Source organism: Hyperoodon ampullatus (genome assembly GCF_949752795.1).
Source record: "Hyperoodon ampullatus genome assembly, chromosome: 15".
Taxonomy (NCBI): Eukaryota; Metazoa; Chordata; class Mammalia; order Artiodactyla; family Ziphiidae; genus Hyperoodon; species Hyperoodon ampullatus.
The window spans coordinates 59,614,206-59,629,028 of NC_136928.1; the positions used below are offsets into that span (position 1 = coordinate 59,614,206).

The following is a 14,823-nucleotide window of genomic DNA, read 5'->3' on the forward strand; positions in this document are numbered from 1 at the left end:
TGGAGGAGAAAGGGCACGGAAGAGGTTTCCTGCTGAGACCCTGGAATGAAAGATAGAGTTGCCTTAGGAGATTGGCTCCGAGTCTGCAGGACCCAGAGAGCTCCACAAAGGCTGGACCAGAGCCCCCGAGTGTGCAGAAGCAGGTGTGTGTTTGTGGGATGCCCACAAGGCAGTCAGATGAGTCAGGACACTGGAAGACAGGAGATCTGAATTCTAGTTTTATCCCTTCGCATCAGCACAAACTTCTTAAGGCCTGGGTTTCCTTTTTTTTTTTTTCTTTTCTTTTTGCCATTGAAGAGTTTGATGTAGATTGTCTCCAAAGTTCTGTTTCTGGTGTTAAGATTTCAGTGTTGGCCCAGCAGTGCTGGGCACAGTTCAGGTTGAGCAAATTGGCATTTATATGCAAGCCTCCCATGGCACCCATCACCGCCAGGACCCTTGTCTCCACCCTGCTCCGTGGACCTCACCCCGCCCCACCTGCACCGCAGCCTTCCCCCTTGAGCCCCCCCGAGGCCCAAGCCCTTCTTGCCCGCTCTTACCTGAAGCCTGGTTGTCTTCCTCAGCCCCCCGAGTGGGGGCTCCTTGTGCTCTCTCATCCCACGTGTTTCAGGCCTGGAGTCAGGATGGGTCTGCTCCTAGCTCCCTTGAATCCGGCCTCGGCCCTCCAGCCCTGTCACTGCTCCCAACCTCCTCGTCACCTCTGTCCTCTGCTGAGCATCCATGAGCCTGGCTCACTGCTTCTCTCTCCATCCTGACTCCTGTCACCATCTCTGGCGACTTGAACATCCACACGGACAATTCTGACCACACCGTAGCCTCTGAGGACCTCAAGCTCGGAGCGCTTCACCTCTGATGGTCCACACAGCATGTACTCAAATATGTGTTGACAGCATGTCGACAATGGGCACGTTTGAAGAGGTTTCATTTATCTTCAAAATTATGATACCTATAACTAGGGTGACCATATAATTTATTTTCCAAACTGGGACAATGAATGAAAGAGAACACCAAAATAATTAAAATTACGTTATTTTTGGAAATATTTACTTATTGATGACAAATTGGTTTTTAGATTAAGGACCCTGTAAAATAATTATATTCCAAAACTATTTTCCAAAATAAAATTTTTCTTCAAAAAATTAACTCGTGTACATTGAAGCGACATTGAAAAAAAACGTTATATCAATTATCTGCACATTCAAAATCATAGGCAGAATAATTGTTCCTGGTACTTATGTTCTTTAATTAGTTTCCTAGCTTAATCTGTCACTAATAATGTGTCACTGATATCTTTATGAAGAATTTCCTTTTTGAAGCTAGTTTTCGTATTTTGAAGGTTTTGAACAAATCTGCAATTGCTTTCGAAATAAAATCTATGGTTAATAAATTTGAAATTGCTGATACCTTCCTCTGTAGACCACAAAATTTTTAATTGACAATAACTCCTCAGGTATTGAGAATTGGTAAGTTCTATGCAAATTCTGCTAAATGGATGCTATTTTCAATTCAAAATTTCTTATGTAAATATTTTGTCCCAAGTATTGACACAGGTACTGTCTTTTGGCCTCCATTCAGAGTAGCATTCTCCAGCACACATTTTTACAGGATATAACTTGTCAAGTTAGTCATCTCTATTTAGGAGTCTTCTGAATGTTTCCCTATGGTGTATGTAATTTCACATCCTAATAAATGAGTCCTTGGTAGAAGCCAGAAGTAAAAAAAAAGTGGAGTTCAACCAAACCCATGCCAGCTTATTTTAATGCAACTATTAATAACAGTATCTAGTTAACAAATGAAATATGCAAGACAAATGCTAAAGTAAATGGGACTCACAACAACAGGCATAAACAGGGGCACTCCCAGGAAACAGCTCTAAAACTGACCCCTCCGAGGCAGCTCAGTAGTTCCCAATACCGGCAGCATTTCATCAGTACCACCTGCCAATGCTCAGGCTCCCTTCCCAGAGACTCAGCTTTCACTGGATTAAGGTGGGGCCTAGGAACAAGCATTTTACTCTCAAGTGATTCTAATGTGCAGCTCGGGCTGAGAGTGGCTGCACCAGCCTGATGCACCACTTTTAAAGCCAGGTCAGTGTGGTCCTCCAGGGCCATTCCCCAACTGCTCCATATACTGCAGGAACACAGTGATTCTGATAATAGAGAACAGGGAGGTAAATCAGGGACTGCCGTGCTGCTGTCACCTTGTCTCTGCACCCCCGTGGGTGTGCTGTCACCTTGGGCCAGGAGAAAGTGCACGGCAGGTGCTCTGGGGCATAAGTAGAGCAGAGAGGTGGCCCTGCCACAAACCCTGTGAACACTACCCATGACACAGTCAGAGTGATTGCATGAAATCCTGTCAAACATGTAATTAAGCATCTCCTATATTGTCATGACAAAAATGAAACTTGTGGAGAGTTACAGAATTCTAATGGGAAATAAAAATGTTACAAATCTCACAAAAGCTCTAGTTAAGCCTTCGTAAGTGCTGTGTTCTATTCTCAATTTTTATTTTGAAAACAATTCTCAAAATGTAAAATCCCCAGCATTCCCATAACAATGTATTATTTTGGCTCATTCTACAAATTTATGATCACCTTTCTAACTCCGTGTTTCGAAGTATGAAAACCCACACTGGCAAAGAAAAATGACAACGTGGGTTTCCAAGCCCTAAGTGCCTTGCTGCCCCACGTGTGTCCCATAAAGTGTTGGGGGTTGTCCCAGAGCCAGTCGGGAAAGCGGCATCTGCTGCTGCTTTGCCTGCTCTGAATTTAGTTCCGAGGCTGTGAGTTGAACTCTGTACAAATGTTCTGGATGACCTTGGGAACCACTTTGTAGAGGTTGTCGAACTCGTCCACAAAGAAGGCGTGGTCCCTGGCAGGGTGAGTAGCGATGACTTCCAGCTCGTCCTGTGCAGCCCACGCCACGCCTATGGCATAGGTGATCACTCCTGTGGGGACAAAGGGTAGATGAAGCAAGTGTCCCCAAGGGAAAGTACTGAAATGAATCCTTGCCTTCCTGCTGCCCTGTTGGCCATTGTGCTTGAAGGCAACCGAGTCCAAAATCAGAAATGTGCCCAAAGCATGAACATCTGCTGTATGCCAGCAGCAATAAAGTTGGTATAGTTGCTATCTCATAGGAGTTTACAATCTTTTGGAGAGAAAAAACAGGAAAATGGAGTAAATGCATGATAAGAATTTCATGTCCAGGAGAAGCATGGGGATGACATTTGGACAAGTGAAACTTTGGTGAGGTGCAGATTGCACCACATGGCACACACTTGCTCTGTGTGTAGAGGCGCACAAAATTCAGTCTTATATGCATCAAAAGTCGGTTCGAGATCTTTTAAATGAAAATGAAACTATGGGTAGTCAAATCCATTTCACCTGCCTTCACTAATCAAGGTCGTTTTAAGACTTGCAGCATGTCCTCCAAGTGGCACGTAGCCTAAACAGTAAGATGTTTGTCCAAGTTGTACTCAAGAAACTTGGAGTCAGCTGTGAGCTGACCTTAGCGTCAGCTGCGTCTAGCTCAGCTGAGCTGGTTAAGACAGGTTAGGACCACTGATCCTCCAACGGGGCATGCGCGAGTGCCCGCTTGGTGACCTTTAGAACAAGGGCAGAGGCCTGTAGCTTGGTTACGCCTGCGTAGAACAACACTTCCACACCTTTTTCTAATCACACTCCCCACGCCTCAGACCGCCCTGCCCTTGACTTGTTATCCTATAAATACCCCGAGCTCCTTGCCCTTGGGGAGGTAGGTTTGAGGTTGGTTCTCCTGTCTGCCTTGCGAATAAGCTCTCTACTGTAAACCTAGGCAAAAAAACGGTGGCCTTGAATTACTTTAGGCTTGAGGGTGACTTAATAAGCCATAGGCTCCAACCTCATTCCCGGTGCGGGAACCCTGCTTGCACAAGGACCTGGAGAGCTGTGGCCCAGCACCTGCTCCATCACCACAGAAAAGTAAGTGTTTACCGATAAGGAAGTGGCGGGCGGTGTTGACTGATGCAGGAGGTCATGGAAGATGAAGGGGAAAAGCGCTCTTTGGATTCAGAAGAAACAGAAACAAGATACTGGTAGCTTGAAGGGAGCAGCGGCAGGGGAGTAGATGCCAAAGAAAGCAAGTGAGTTGCTGTGAGTTGAGAATGAAAAAGAAATGAAGATGCGGGGCAGCACAAGTGTGGCTATAAAGAGGAGGCAGGTGGTAACCGGAGCTAGAACACGGGGTCAGAGAGAATTATTTCCCTTTTTAGGAAGAGAGGGGCTTGAGCTGGTCTAGATGCAAATGGGAACGAGTATAGTAGGATGAAAGGGTTTGGACTGTAACATGGAGCAGGGAGGAGAGGAATTCGGAGGGCAGGGATCTGTTCTCAGTGGGGAAACAGACTGCCTGCTGTGTGGTTCTTGCCTGGTGAGCGGGAGCTTGACCTATCCCCATGCCCCCTCCAGGCTGGCCAGGGTGGGGTTAGCAAGATGGCCATGAGACCGGAGGGCAGAGCCTGGGTGAGGGTTTCCGGTCAGGCGCCTCTCCTCCGCCAGCCACTCACAGGGCCCACATCGCTCTCTCCAGCACCTTCCAGGTGCCCTATCCTGCTGACTGGAGAGCCATCCACACCTCACGTGGTTCTGGTCTAAGCTGGCCTTTTTTTTGGCCGTGCCACATGGCATGAGGGATCTTGGTTCCCAGACCAGGGATCCAACCCATGCCCCTTGCAGTGGAAGCTCAGAGTCCTAACCACTGGACTGTCAGGGAAGTCCCTAAGCTGTTCTTCTATTGTGGCTCATTGAGCTGAAGTTAAGCTGCCAGTTCCTTCCCTTACTTCTCCAGTGTCTTTTCTCTGAACACTGTCCACATTGGGAAAAGCCAGTGTTGGGCTTTAGACCCCTGCCAAGTGGCTGCAGGAACAGCTTGGCTGCAGAATGGGGCTCAGACTGACTAAGCCCTCGTTTCTGTTCAAAGATGGAAGGACTGCCCCCCAGTAAAGACAGCATAAGCAGTACTAGAGATTTCTACTGGCAGCCCAGCCTCGACTTGGACACTCCCACAGTGCTCAGTGCTTCCATGTCACTTGCATCTATTGGTGCTTGTTCTTCAAAGCTGCCCAGAACATAACAGCCCTGATAGTGCCCAGGACATCTCCCTTGATCTTCACTTCTCCTGACGAGTAGGCCAAGGCTACCCTCTGGGTGAGGTGCAAAGGAGGGGCATCTAGGAAAATGAGTGAGTGGAGCTGAACATGAGTGGGACCAGACGTTTGGAAAAAGCAGGAGAGCCCTGGGCTTGTCGAGAGCTGCCCCACCTGCGTCCTCCCACTCACTTTGGAACTTCGGGCAGGTTGCTTCTGAGCCGTCAAGCATCTTCCCTCTGCTGACATGAGCCCAGGGAGCCCCGTGAAGGCCAGCTTGCGGGCCACCTGCCATCCCACCATTATGAGCGCTCCCCCCAGGGCAAATCACTGGGAAGACCGTCTGAGCCTGGTGTCTGGTTACTTTGGTTTCCAGAAGCCAGAACTGCTGGTTCCTAAAGGCTTTTTTATTTTTACACCCCTCCTTGTTTCAAGAAGGATTAAATGCAGCTTTAAAGAATATGGAAAATCTTGCACCTGAACCCAAGTTTAAGGTAGGCAGACAAGAAAACTCCCCCCACAATGAGTGAGTCTGTTCACTAGTACTTATCTACAGGTTTTTGGTTCACTGACCACGCAGTTTACTTTTGTTATCATTACTATTATTACTATCACTTGGGGTTTTCTCCAGGTTGTTTGTATTTTCCTGGTATTTTGTGGCAGTTTCAAAACTGATCATACATAGATTCTGTCAAAAAGTATTAAATATGACCGATTTTCTAAATACTTACAAAAATACTTTGCTCACTTTTCATGGTTGTAAACTTTCTGTTGCCCTTTTCCAAATTTTCATATGAAAATATCTCTTTAAATATTTTGAATGAAAATTTCTTTGAGGTCTCCCCCAAACCTCCAATATCTGGTTAGCAGTTGCTTACAAAAATAGCACTTTTCTGGGCTTCCCTGGTGGCGCAGAGGTTGAGAGTCCGCCTGCCGATGCAGGGGACGCGGGTTCGTGCCCCAGTCCGGGAAGATCCCACACGCCGCGGAGCAGCTGGGCCCGTGAGCCATGGCCGCTGAGCCTGCGCGTCCGGAGGCTGTGCTCCGCAATGGGAGAGGCCACAGCAGTGAGAGGCCCGCATACCGCAAAAAAAAAAAAAAAAAAAAAAAAAAAAAAAAAAAATAGCACTTTTCTTTTAAAACATCCATTTTCTTCAAATTTCTTTCTTTTTTTTTTTTTTTGTGGTATGCGGGCCTCTCACTGTTGTGGCCTCTCCCGTTGCGGAGCACAGGCTCCGGACGCGCAGGCTCAGCGGCCATGGCTCACGGGCCCAGCTGCTCCGCGGCATGTGGGATCCTCCCGGACCGGGGCACGAACCCGTGTCCCCTGCATCGGCAGGCGGACTCTCAACCTCTGCGCCACCAGGGAAGCCCCCATTTTCTTCAAATTTCTAACACAATTTTGTGGTCTTCCATGGAGATGAAAGCCATGAGTCAAATTCCTCTTCAATGTGTCACATGTTGGCGTGCCCTGCCTCAGTGTGGGACGTTAACATCCACAGTCACCCACAGGCCGTGGTTTGCCGTGACACTGTGGAAGCCAACACGGTGCCCCCTGCCTGACCCTTCTCTGCTGCCCAGTGGGGCCTGCAGTGTGGAACTACACCCCTAACACTCTCCCTGCAGTTCTCAACAGTTTATTAGGTGATAGGCAAAACCAGCGCATAGAGAGACAGTCCCTTCCTTGCCCCACTGGTCCACCAAGCCCCAGAGGGATGCTCAGCCCCAGGCTGGTCAGCAAGACTGGCTCACTCACCCTCGTGATGGGCGACCATGGCCGGTATTCGGACGTCGTCATAGGACCTCCCGTCAGTGATGAGGATCATTAATTTCCTCTTGTTGGGCTTGGACTTCTTGAAGAGCTGTTCCAGGGCGTAGTTGATGGCAGCCCCCGTGCTGGTCCCACCACTCCAGTACCCCACTCTCTTGATGGCGTTGAGGACGTCAGGCTTGGTGCTGTACATGTCGAACCCAAACTCCAGCCGCTGCTCGTAGGTGTACTGCACGGCCCCGATCCGCGTGTCCGTGTCGGAAATCTCAAACTCTTTGCTGAGGTTGGCCACAAACTGGAGAACCGTGCGGAAGTTGCCCGTCCCTACGCTGCTGGAGCCGTCGATGACGAAGCCGATGTCGGCCGAGTTGAAGCAGGTCTTGCTGCAGGCCAGTCGGTCAGTGTCACAGACCCGCTTCACCAGGGGCTGCACGGTCTTGTGGAGGCTGAACCAGTTCTGCACACTGAGGGAGTAGAAGCCGTTCGTTCTGCACACGGCCTGAAAGACAGGGGGAGGCCACCCGCCAGGTCAGGGGCCTGGCCACGACCACTCGCCACAACCCCTGACCCCTAGGGCGGGGGAAGGAGCTGGCAGATGCTTGTTTTCTGCGCCAGGCCTCCTAATGGCACTCTCTCCATCTCGGTTCACCCAGTCAGGTGCTCACTGGGGCAGAGACCCGTCAAGTTATCCCTAGACTCACTCCACGCCCTCAGCCAGGTCTCTGCTTTTGTGGAGAGCCATAAGTCAAGCAAATCCACAGGGAGAGGGAAATCACTGGTTTCAGCTTCATATTTATGCCTCTTCAGGCCCCTCTGTTCATTTGTACTGGCAGCCAGCCATGAAGTTGGCATTGGTGGGCATCAACCCAGGAGAGATTAAAGAAAACTTTAGTCCTGATTGGGAAAACAAAAGACACGCATGAGACATAGCTAAAGAATTGTTTCCAGAGCAGCCCTGCATCCAGCGGGAAGGGGGTTCCACACATGTGTCAGGCACCACGCTAGATGTTCTTAGATTATCTCACTAACCCCCCACCTTAACCCTACAGGGTGGAATTATAACCCCCTTGTCATGAAGGAACAAACTGAGGACCAGCTGTGAAGTGACATCCCTTGAATCCTTGAGGCCGGAACACAAATCTGTCTGCTCGTAGAACCCAAGCTGTGTCCTCTGGACAACCCTGTCTCCAGGCAACTTAATAGTTACTTGTGCCCAAGTTTGTTCCAGAAAAAAACTCAAGGCACCTGCAAATAAACATTGAGCAAGCTGGTCGGTGTGTTCCTGGAAGTGACCGTTTCCCCCTGGCCGCTGCCTCTCTGGGGGATGGGGTGGGTGTGCATGGGTCACAGAGAGAATCACAGACCTGATGGCTACGATCGAAGGTGTATAATTAAAACATTATTTTAAGACAAGAAATGACTTTAAAATGTCCTAGGAAATATACTTTAATTGGTTTGTAAAAACCTAATGGGGTTCATAAAACTTTCCATGGCTTAGGTGGCATATGAGATGGGTGTTGAGGCTGAGCTGAGTTGTAGCCAACAGATGGAGAGGAGGGATTCCCCACCAGGCAGCCTGAGTAAGTTACAGCAGGACGCCAGGTGGCTGTGACGCCAGGAGCTAAGAAGATACGCTGGGAAGCTGGGTTAGGACCACACTCCAGAAGACCTTGGGAATAGGGAATAATGAAGGATTTGAAGCAAGGACCCCACAGGACTGGAAAAACTCGTCATAAACATGAGCTTCATTGTGAAATCTAAACTGGAGAGACCCAGGAGGGAGAAATAATAGATGTAAAGTAGTAGCTTGAACTGGGGAGGTGGCTTTGGGCATGCGAAAGAGTGGACAGATGTGAGATACGTGACATGGGAGCTGACAGGGTGTCCTGGGGTGACTCTGAGACAGCTGTGGGGCCCGTATGTACAGTCCAGAGGAGGAAAGAATTTGGGTGGGAAAGATGATGCACTTGGCATTTTGCATGTAATGTTTAAGGTTCTTGGGGACATCAGGTGGAGACTAGTCAATCAGCTGGAAACAAATGGCTATTGAGCTCCGGAGAGACCAGGGAGGGAGACATATGAGTGTGTCATTGCCTGTGAGCAAAGGTTGAAGCTGTGGCCCTGGGAGAGGTTCTGGAGGGAGAAAACCTAGTGAGAGTGGAGGGGAGGGCCAAGAACTGAGCCCTGGGGAAGTCTACACTTAGGGTACAAGACAGAAAAGAGGAGAGAGCAAATGAAGTAAGAGCCACACCCTGTCCTAGAGGTTAAGGGAGATGAGAATTTCAAGGACAGTGAAGTGCAGGATTCGTGCAGGGAGCTGAGCCCTAGCAGATCTGGAGACATAGAACCCTAAAGCTGGCGGGCATCCCCCCATCCCTCCCTCCTATCCTCTTCCTTTCCTTTTTTAAAAAAATTTTTTTATCATCTTTAATTTCTTTCATCAGTGTCTTATAGTTTTCTGCATACAGGTCTTTTGTCTCCCTAGGTAGGTTTATTCCTAGGTATTTTATTCTATTGCAATGGTAAATGGGAGTGTTTCCTTAATTTCTCTTTCAGATTTTTCAACATTAGTGTATAGGAATGCAGGAGATTTCTGTGCATTAATTTTGTATCCTGCAACTTCACCAAATTCATTGATTAGCTCTAGTAGTGATTCCTTTTAATTCTTTTTCTTCTCTAATTGCCATGGCTAGGACTTCCAAAACTATGTTGAATAATAGTGGTGAGAGTGGACATCCTTGTCTTGTTCCTGATCTTAGAATGCTTTCAGTTTTTCACCATTGAGAATGTTTGCTGTGGGTTTGTCGTATATGGCCTTTATTATGTTGAGGTAGGTTCCCTCTATGCCCACTTTCTGGAGAGTTTTTATCATAAATGGGTGTTGAATTTTGTCAAAAGCTTTTTCTGCTTCTATTGAGATGATCATATGGTTTTTATTCTTCAATTTGTTAATGTGGTGTATCGCATTGATTGATGTGCGTGTATTGAAGAATCCTTGCATCCCTGGGATAAATCCCACTTGATCATGGTGTATGATCCTTTCAATGTGTTGTTGGATTCTGTTTGCTAGTATTTTTTTTTTCTTGCGGTACGCGGGCCTCTCACTGTCGTGGCCTCTCCCGTTGCAGAGCACAGGCTCCGGACGCGCAGGCTCAGCAGACATGGCTCACAGGCCCAGCTGCTCCACGGCATATGGGATCTTCCCAGACCGGGGCACAAACCCATGTCCCCTGCATCGGCAGGCGGACTCTCAACCACTGCGCCACCAGGGAAGCCCCTGTTTGCTAGTATTTTGTTGAGGATTTTTGCATCTATATTCATCAGTGATATTGGTATGTAATTTTCTTTTTTTGAAGTATCTTTGTCTGGTTTTGGTATCAGGGTGATGGTGGCCTCATAGAATGAGTTTGGGAGTGTTCCTTCCTCTGCAATATTTTGGAAGAGTTTGAGAAGGATGGGTGTTAGCTCTTCTCTAAATGTTTGATAGAATTCACCTGTGAAGCCATCTGGTCCTGGACTTTTGTTTGTTGGAAGATTTTTAATCACAGTTTCAATTTCATTACTTGTGATTGGTCTGTTCATATTTTCTGTTTCTTCCTGGTTCAGTCTTGGAAGTTTATACCTTTCTAAGAATTTGTCCATTTCTTCCAGGTTGTCCATTTTATTGGCATAGAGTTGCTTGTAGTAGTCTCTTAGGATGCTTTGTATTTCTGCAGTGTCTGTTGTAACTTCTCCTTTTTCATTTCCAATTTTATTGATTTGAGTCCTCTCCCTCTTTTTCTTGATGAGTCTGGCTAATGGTTTATCGATTTTATTTTCTCAAAGAACCAGCTTTTAGTTTTATTGATATTTGCTATTGTTTTCTGTGTTTCTATTTCATTTATTTCTGCTCTGATCTTTATGATTTCTTTCCTTCTGCTAACTTTGGGTTTTGTTTGTTCTTCTTTCTCTAGTTCCTTTAGGTGTAAGTTTAGTTTGTTTATTTGAGATTTTTCTTGTTTCTTGAGGTGAGATTGAATTGCTCTAAACTTCCCTCTTAGAACTGCTTTTGCTGCGTCCCATAGGTTTTGGGTCATCGTGTTTTCATTGTCATTTGTCATCAGGTATTTTTTGATTTCTTCTTTGATTTCTTCAGTGATCTCTTGGTTATTTAGTAACATATTGTTTAGCCTCCATGTGTTTGTGTGTTTTACGTTTTTTCCCCTGTAATTCATTTCTAATCTCATAGTGTTGTGGTCAGAAAAGATGCTTGATATGATTTCAATTTTCTTAAATTTACCGAGGCTTGATTTGTGACCCAAAATGTGATCTATCCTGGAGAATGTGCCATGCACACTTGAGAAGAAAGTGTAATCTGCTGTTTTTGGATGGAATGTGCTATAAATATCAATTAAATCTATCTGGTCTCTTGTGTTATTTAAAGCTTCTGTTTCCTTATTCATTTTCATTTTGGATGACCTGTCCATTGGTGTAAGTGAGGTGTTAATATCCCCCACTATTGTGTTACTATCGATTTCCTCTTTTATAGGTGTTAGCAGTTGCCTTATGTATTGAGGTGCTCCTATGTTGGGTGCATATAAATTTATAATTGTTATATCTTCTTCTTGGATTGATCCCTTGATCATTATGTAGTGTCCTTCCTTGTCTCTTGTAACATTCTGTATTTTAAAGTCTATTTTATCTGATATGAGTATTGCTACTCCAGCTTTCTTTTGATTTCCATTTGCATGGAATATCTTTTTCCATCCCTTCACTTTCAGTCTCTATGTGTCCCTAGGTCTGAAGTGGGTCTCTTGTAGACAGCATACAGGTGGGTCTTGTTTTTGTATCCATTCAGTGAGCCTGTGTCTTTGGGTTGGAGCCTTTAATCCATTCACGTTTAAGGTAATTATCAATATGTATGTTCCTATGACCATTTTCTTAATTGTTTTGGGTTTGTTTTTGTAGGTCCTTTTCTTCTCTTGTGTTTCCCACTTAGAGAAGTTCCTTTAGCATTTGTTGAGGAGTTGGTTTGGTGGGGCTGAATTCTCTTAGCTTTTGCTTGTCTGTAAAGCTTTTGATTTCTCCATGGAATCTGAATGAGATCCTTGCTGGGTAGAATAATCTTTATTGTAGGTTCTTCCCTTTCATCACTTTAAGTATATCATTCCACTCCCTTTTGGCTTGTAGAGTTTCTGCTGAGAAATCAGCTCTTAACCTTATGGGAATTCCCTTGTATGGTATTTGTCATTTTTCCCTTGCTGCTTTCAATAATTTTTCTTTGTCTTTAATTTTTGCCAATTTGATTACTATGTGTCTTGGCACGTTTCTCCTTGGGTTTATCCTGTATGGGTCTTGCTGTGCTTCCTGGACTTGGGTGGCTATTTCCTTTCCCATGTTAGGGAAGTTTTTGACTATAATGTCTTCAAATATTTTCTCGGGTCCTTTCTGTCTCTCTTCTCCTTCTGAGACCCCTATAATGTGAATGTTGTTGCATTTAATGTTGTCCCAGAGGTCTCTTAGGCTGTCTTCATTTCTTTTCATTCTTTTTTCTTTATTCTGTTCTGCAGCAGTGAATTCCACCATTCTGTCTTCCAGGTCACTTATCCATTCTTCTGCCTCAGTTATTCTGCTATTGATTCCTTCTAGTGTAGTTTTCATTTCAGTTATTGTAGTGTTCGTCTCTGTTTGCTTGTTCTTTAATTCTTCTAGGTCTTTGTTAAACATTTCTGCATCTTCTCAATCTTTGCCTCCATTCTTTTTCTGAGGTCCTGGGTTATCTTCACTATCATTATTCTGAATTCTCTTTCTGGAAGGTTTCCTATCTCCACTTCATTTAGTTGTTTTTCTGGGGTTTTATCTTGTTCCTTCATCTGGTACATAGCCCTCTGCCTTTTCATCTTGTGTATCTTTCTGTGAATGTGGTTTTTGTTCCACAGGCTGCAGGATTATAGTTCTTCTTGCTTCTGCTGTCTGCTCTCTCTCTTCCTTTCCTTTTTAAACCTGGGGTCCTGTCTTTGAAGGAAGGTTTATGTGGAGTCCCACTGTACAAAATATACAAAAAATGGGCTGCTTTGGGGGGATGGGTGTGAGGGCCTGGATCCCCATCTCTTCTGCTCCCATCTCCTGCCAGACATTTCCGCAGAACTGAGGGGCAGCTGAGTTCGAAATCCTGATCTCCTGACTTGATTCAATACCTTTTTCTTGTTTATCAGATTAGTTAACTTGCAGTGCATGTGTTCCCATGTGCATGCTCGTGTGAAGGCTTGCTGGGCTGCCCAGTTGAGGTCCCCTGGGGCTATAGGAGGAGCTCAGGGGAGTCTTTACTGTGAGCTCCTCCCAAGGTGCTGATGCTGGGCCTCAGTTCATCAGGTACATGGTGGTTGTCGTGCGGCGGGGGGTTGCTTTGAGAGGATAACTCCAGGTTCCAGACTTACTAGTCTCTCACTGGAGGCCCTCCTACCTAGAAGTGAGCTTAACACCCATTTGAAGGAAAAAGAGACACAGCCTGGATGGCTGTTACAGCTTTTCAAAGTGCAGGGAATTCTTATGTTCGGTGGGTCTCCCACTTACATACCTTGTTTGCAAAGTTGGGCTCTAGCACGTACTGCTTCTCATATTCAGAGGCACCTTCCATGGTGATGAAGAAAATGTTGATTCCTGACTCTCTTGCAAACCTTGATGCCTCCTCCACCTTGTCTGTGGGCCAGCCATCCACCATCACCACAGCCACGTTGGGAGCACTGCCTCTGTTTCCATTAGATTTGGAAAAGAAGTTCTGAGTCACAAAGGAGATGGCCCGGCCTGGAAGAAAAAGAAAACTCGTGCTTGGAGTGATCATGGAACTGATCATAGCAGCATAAAGATATGCAGAAAAATACTCATTCCCTCCCTTGTTGGCTTGTTTTTCTTTTTTAATCACATTAGCTAGTTTTAGGTGTACAGTTCAGTAGTATTAAATGCACTCACAATATCGTGGAACCATCACCACTAGCTGTTTCCCTCCCATTTCATTTTAAGCCTTTAACTTCTAATTCTCTTATTTTTTTTTTAAGTTTTACACCATTTGCGGCAACCTGGATGGACCTAGAGATTATCACACCAAGTAAAGTAAGTTAGACAAAGACAAATATTATATATCACACGTGGAATCTAAAAAATAATACAAATGAATCTATATACAAAAGAGAAACAGATTCACAGACATAGAAAACAAACTTATGGTTACCAAAGAGGAAAAGGAATGGGGGGAGGGATAAATTAAGAGTATGGGATTAACAGATGCTAACTATTATTCATAAAATAGATAACAAGGATTTACTGTAAAACACAGGGAACAATATTCAATATCTTGTAATAACCTATAATGGAAAGTAATCTGAAAAACTATATAACTGACTCACTTTGCTGTACACCTGAAACTAACTTAATATTGTAAATCAACTGTACTTCAAGTTTAAAAGTTAAATTCAAAAAATAATAAAAGTTTTAAAGACCAGCAAGTAGATGAGAGAAACTTTGATAGGAACAAAAGTGTCCGTTCTTTGCCTGGGTGCTGGAACCAACCTCACTAAGCCCCTGCGCCATTTCCCAGAGTGAGGGGTGGGGGGAGCTGAAGTGACGGGAGCCTCTCCTTGGGCTACGGTGGCTTGGGGTGAGCCCGGTGCTCCAGCAGCCACTGGGTGGGGAAGGCTATATTCTGGGTTCAGTGGAATCTTGTGTCTAGTTCCACCAGGGGCACAGGTCTGGCTGGCTCGGGATGCGCTGCACCCACTAAGAACTAAGAGAGGTGTTCTAGCCCGGCTATGCCGTCTACTGGCCATGTGGGCCTGGGTGGGTCACTCGGGGCCTCTGGGCCTGGGTTTCCGTGACGACAACCTGCCTCAGCTGAGAGCAACAGTTGAGAGGGATAGCACAGCCTTCCAGCATGGCTTTCTCAAGCATATACTTCA

General features: G+C 45.8%; 1 protein-coding gene across 1 annotated transcript in view; it reads right to left on the bottom strand.

The window, feature by feature from the left end:
* Window positions 1-2,767: 2,767 nt before the first annotated feature.
* The window catches only part of VIT (vitrin), a gene marked incomplete at its 3' end in the record, with an annotated part of 96,677 nt that continues 84,621 nt past the window's right edge, over window positions 2,768-14,823 (bottom strand). The window contains exons 11-13 of the mRNA XM_079721354.1: window positions 13,449-13,675; window positions 6,878-7,391; window positions 2,768-2,946 (exon numbers count right to left, since the gene is read on the bottom strand). Of these exons, the coding sequence (XP_079577480.1) occupies window positions 2,768-2,946; window positions 6,878-7,391; window positions 13,449-13,675 (920 nt within the window). The remainder of the gene's footprint in view (window positions 2,947-6,877; window positions 7,392-13,448; window positions 13,676-14,823) is intronic.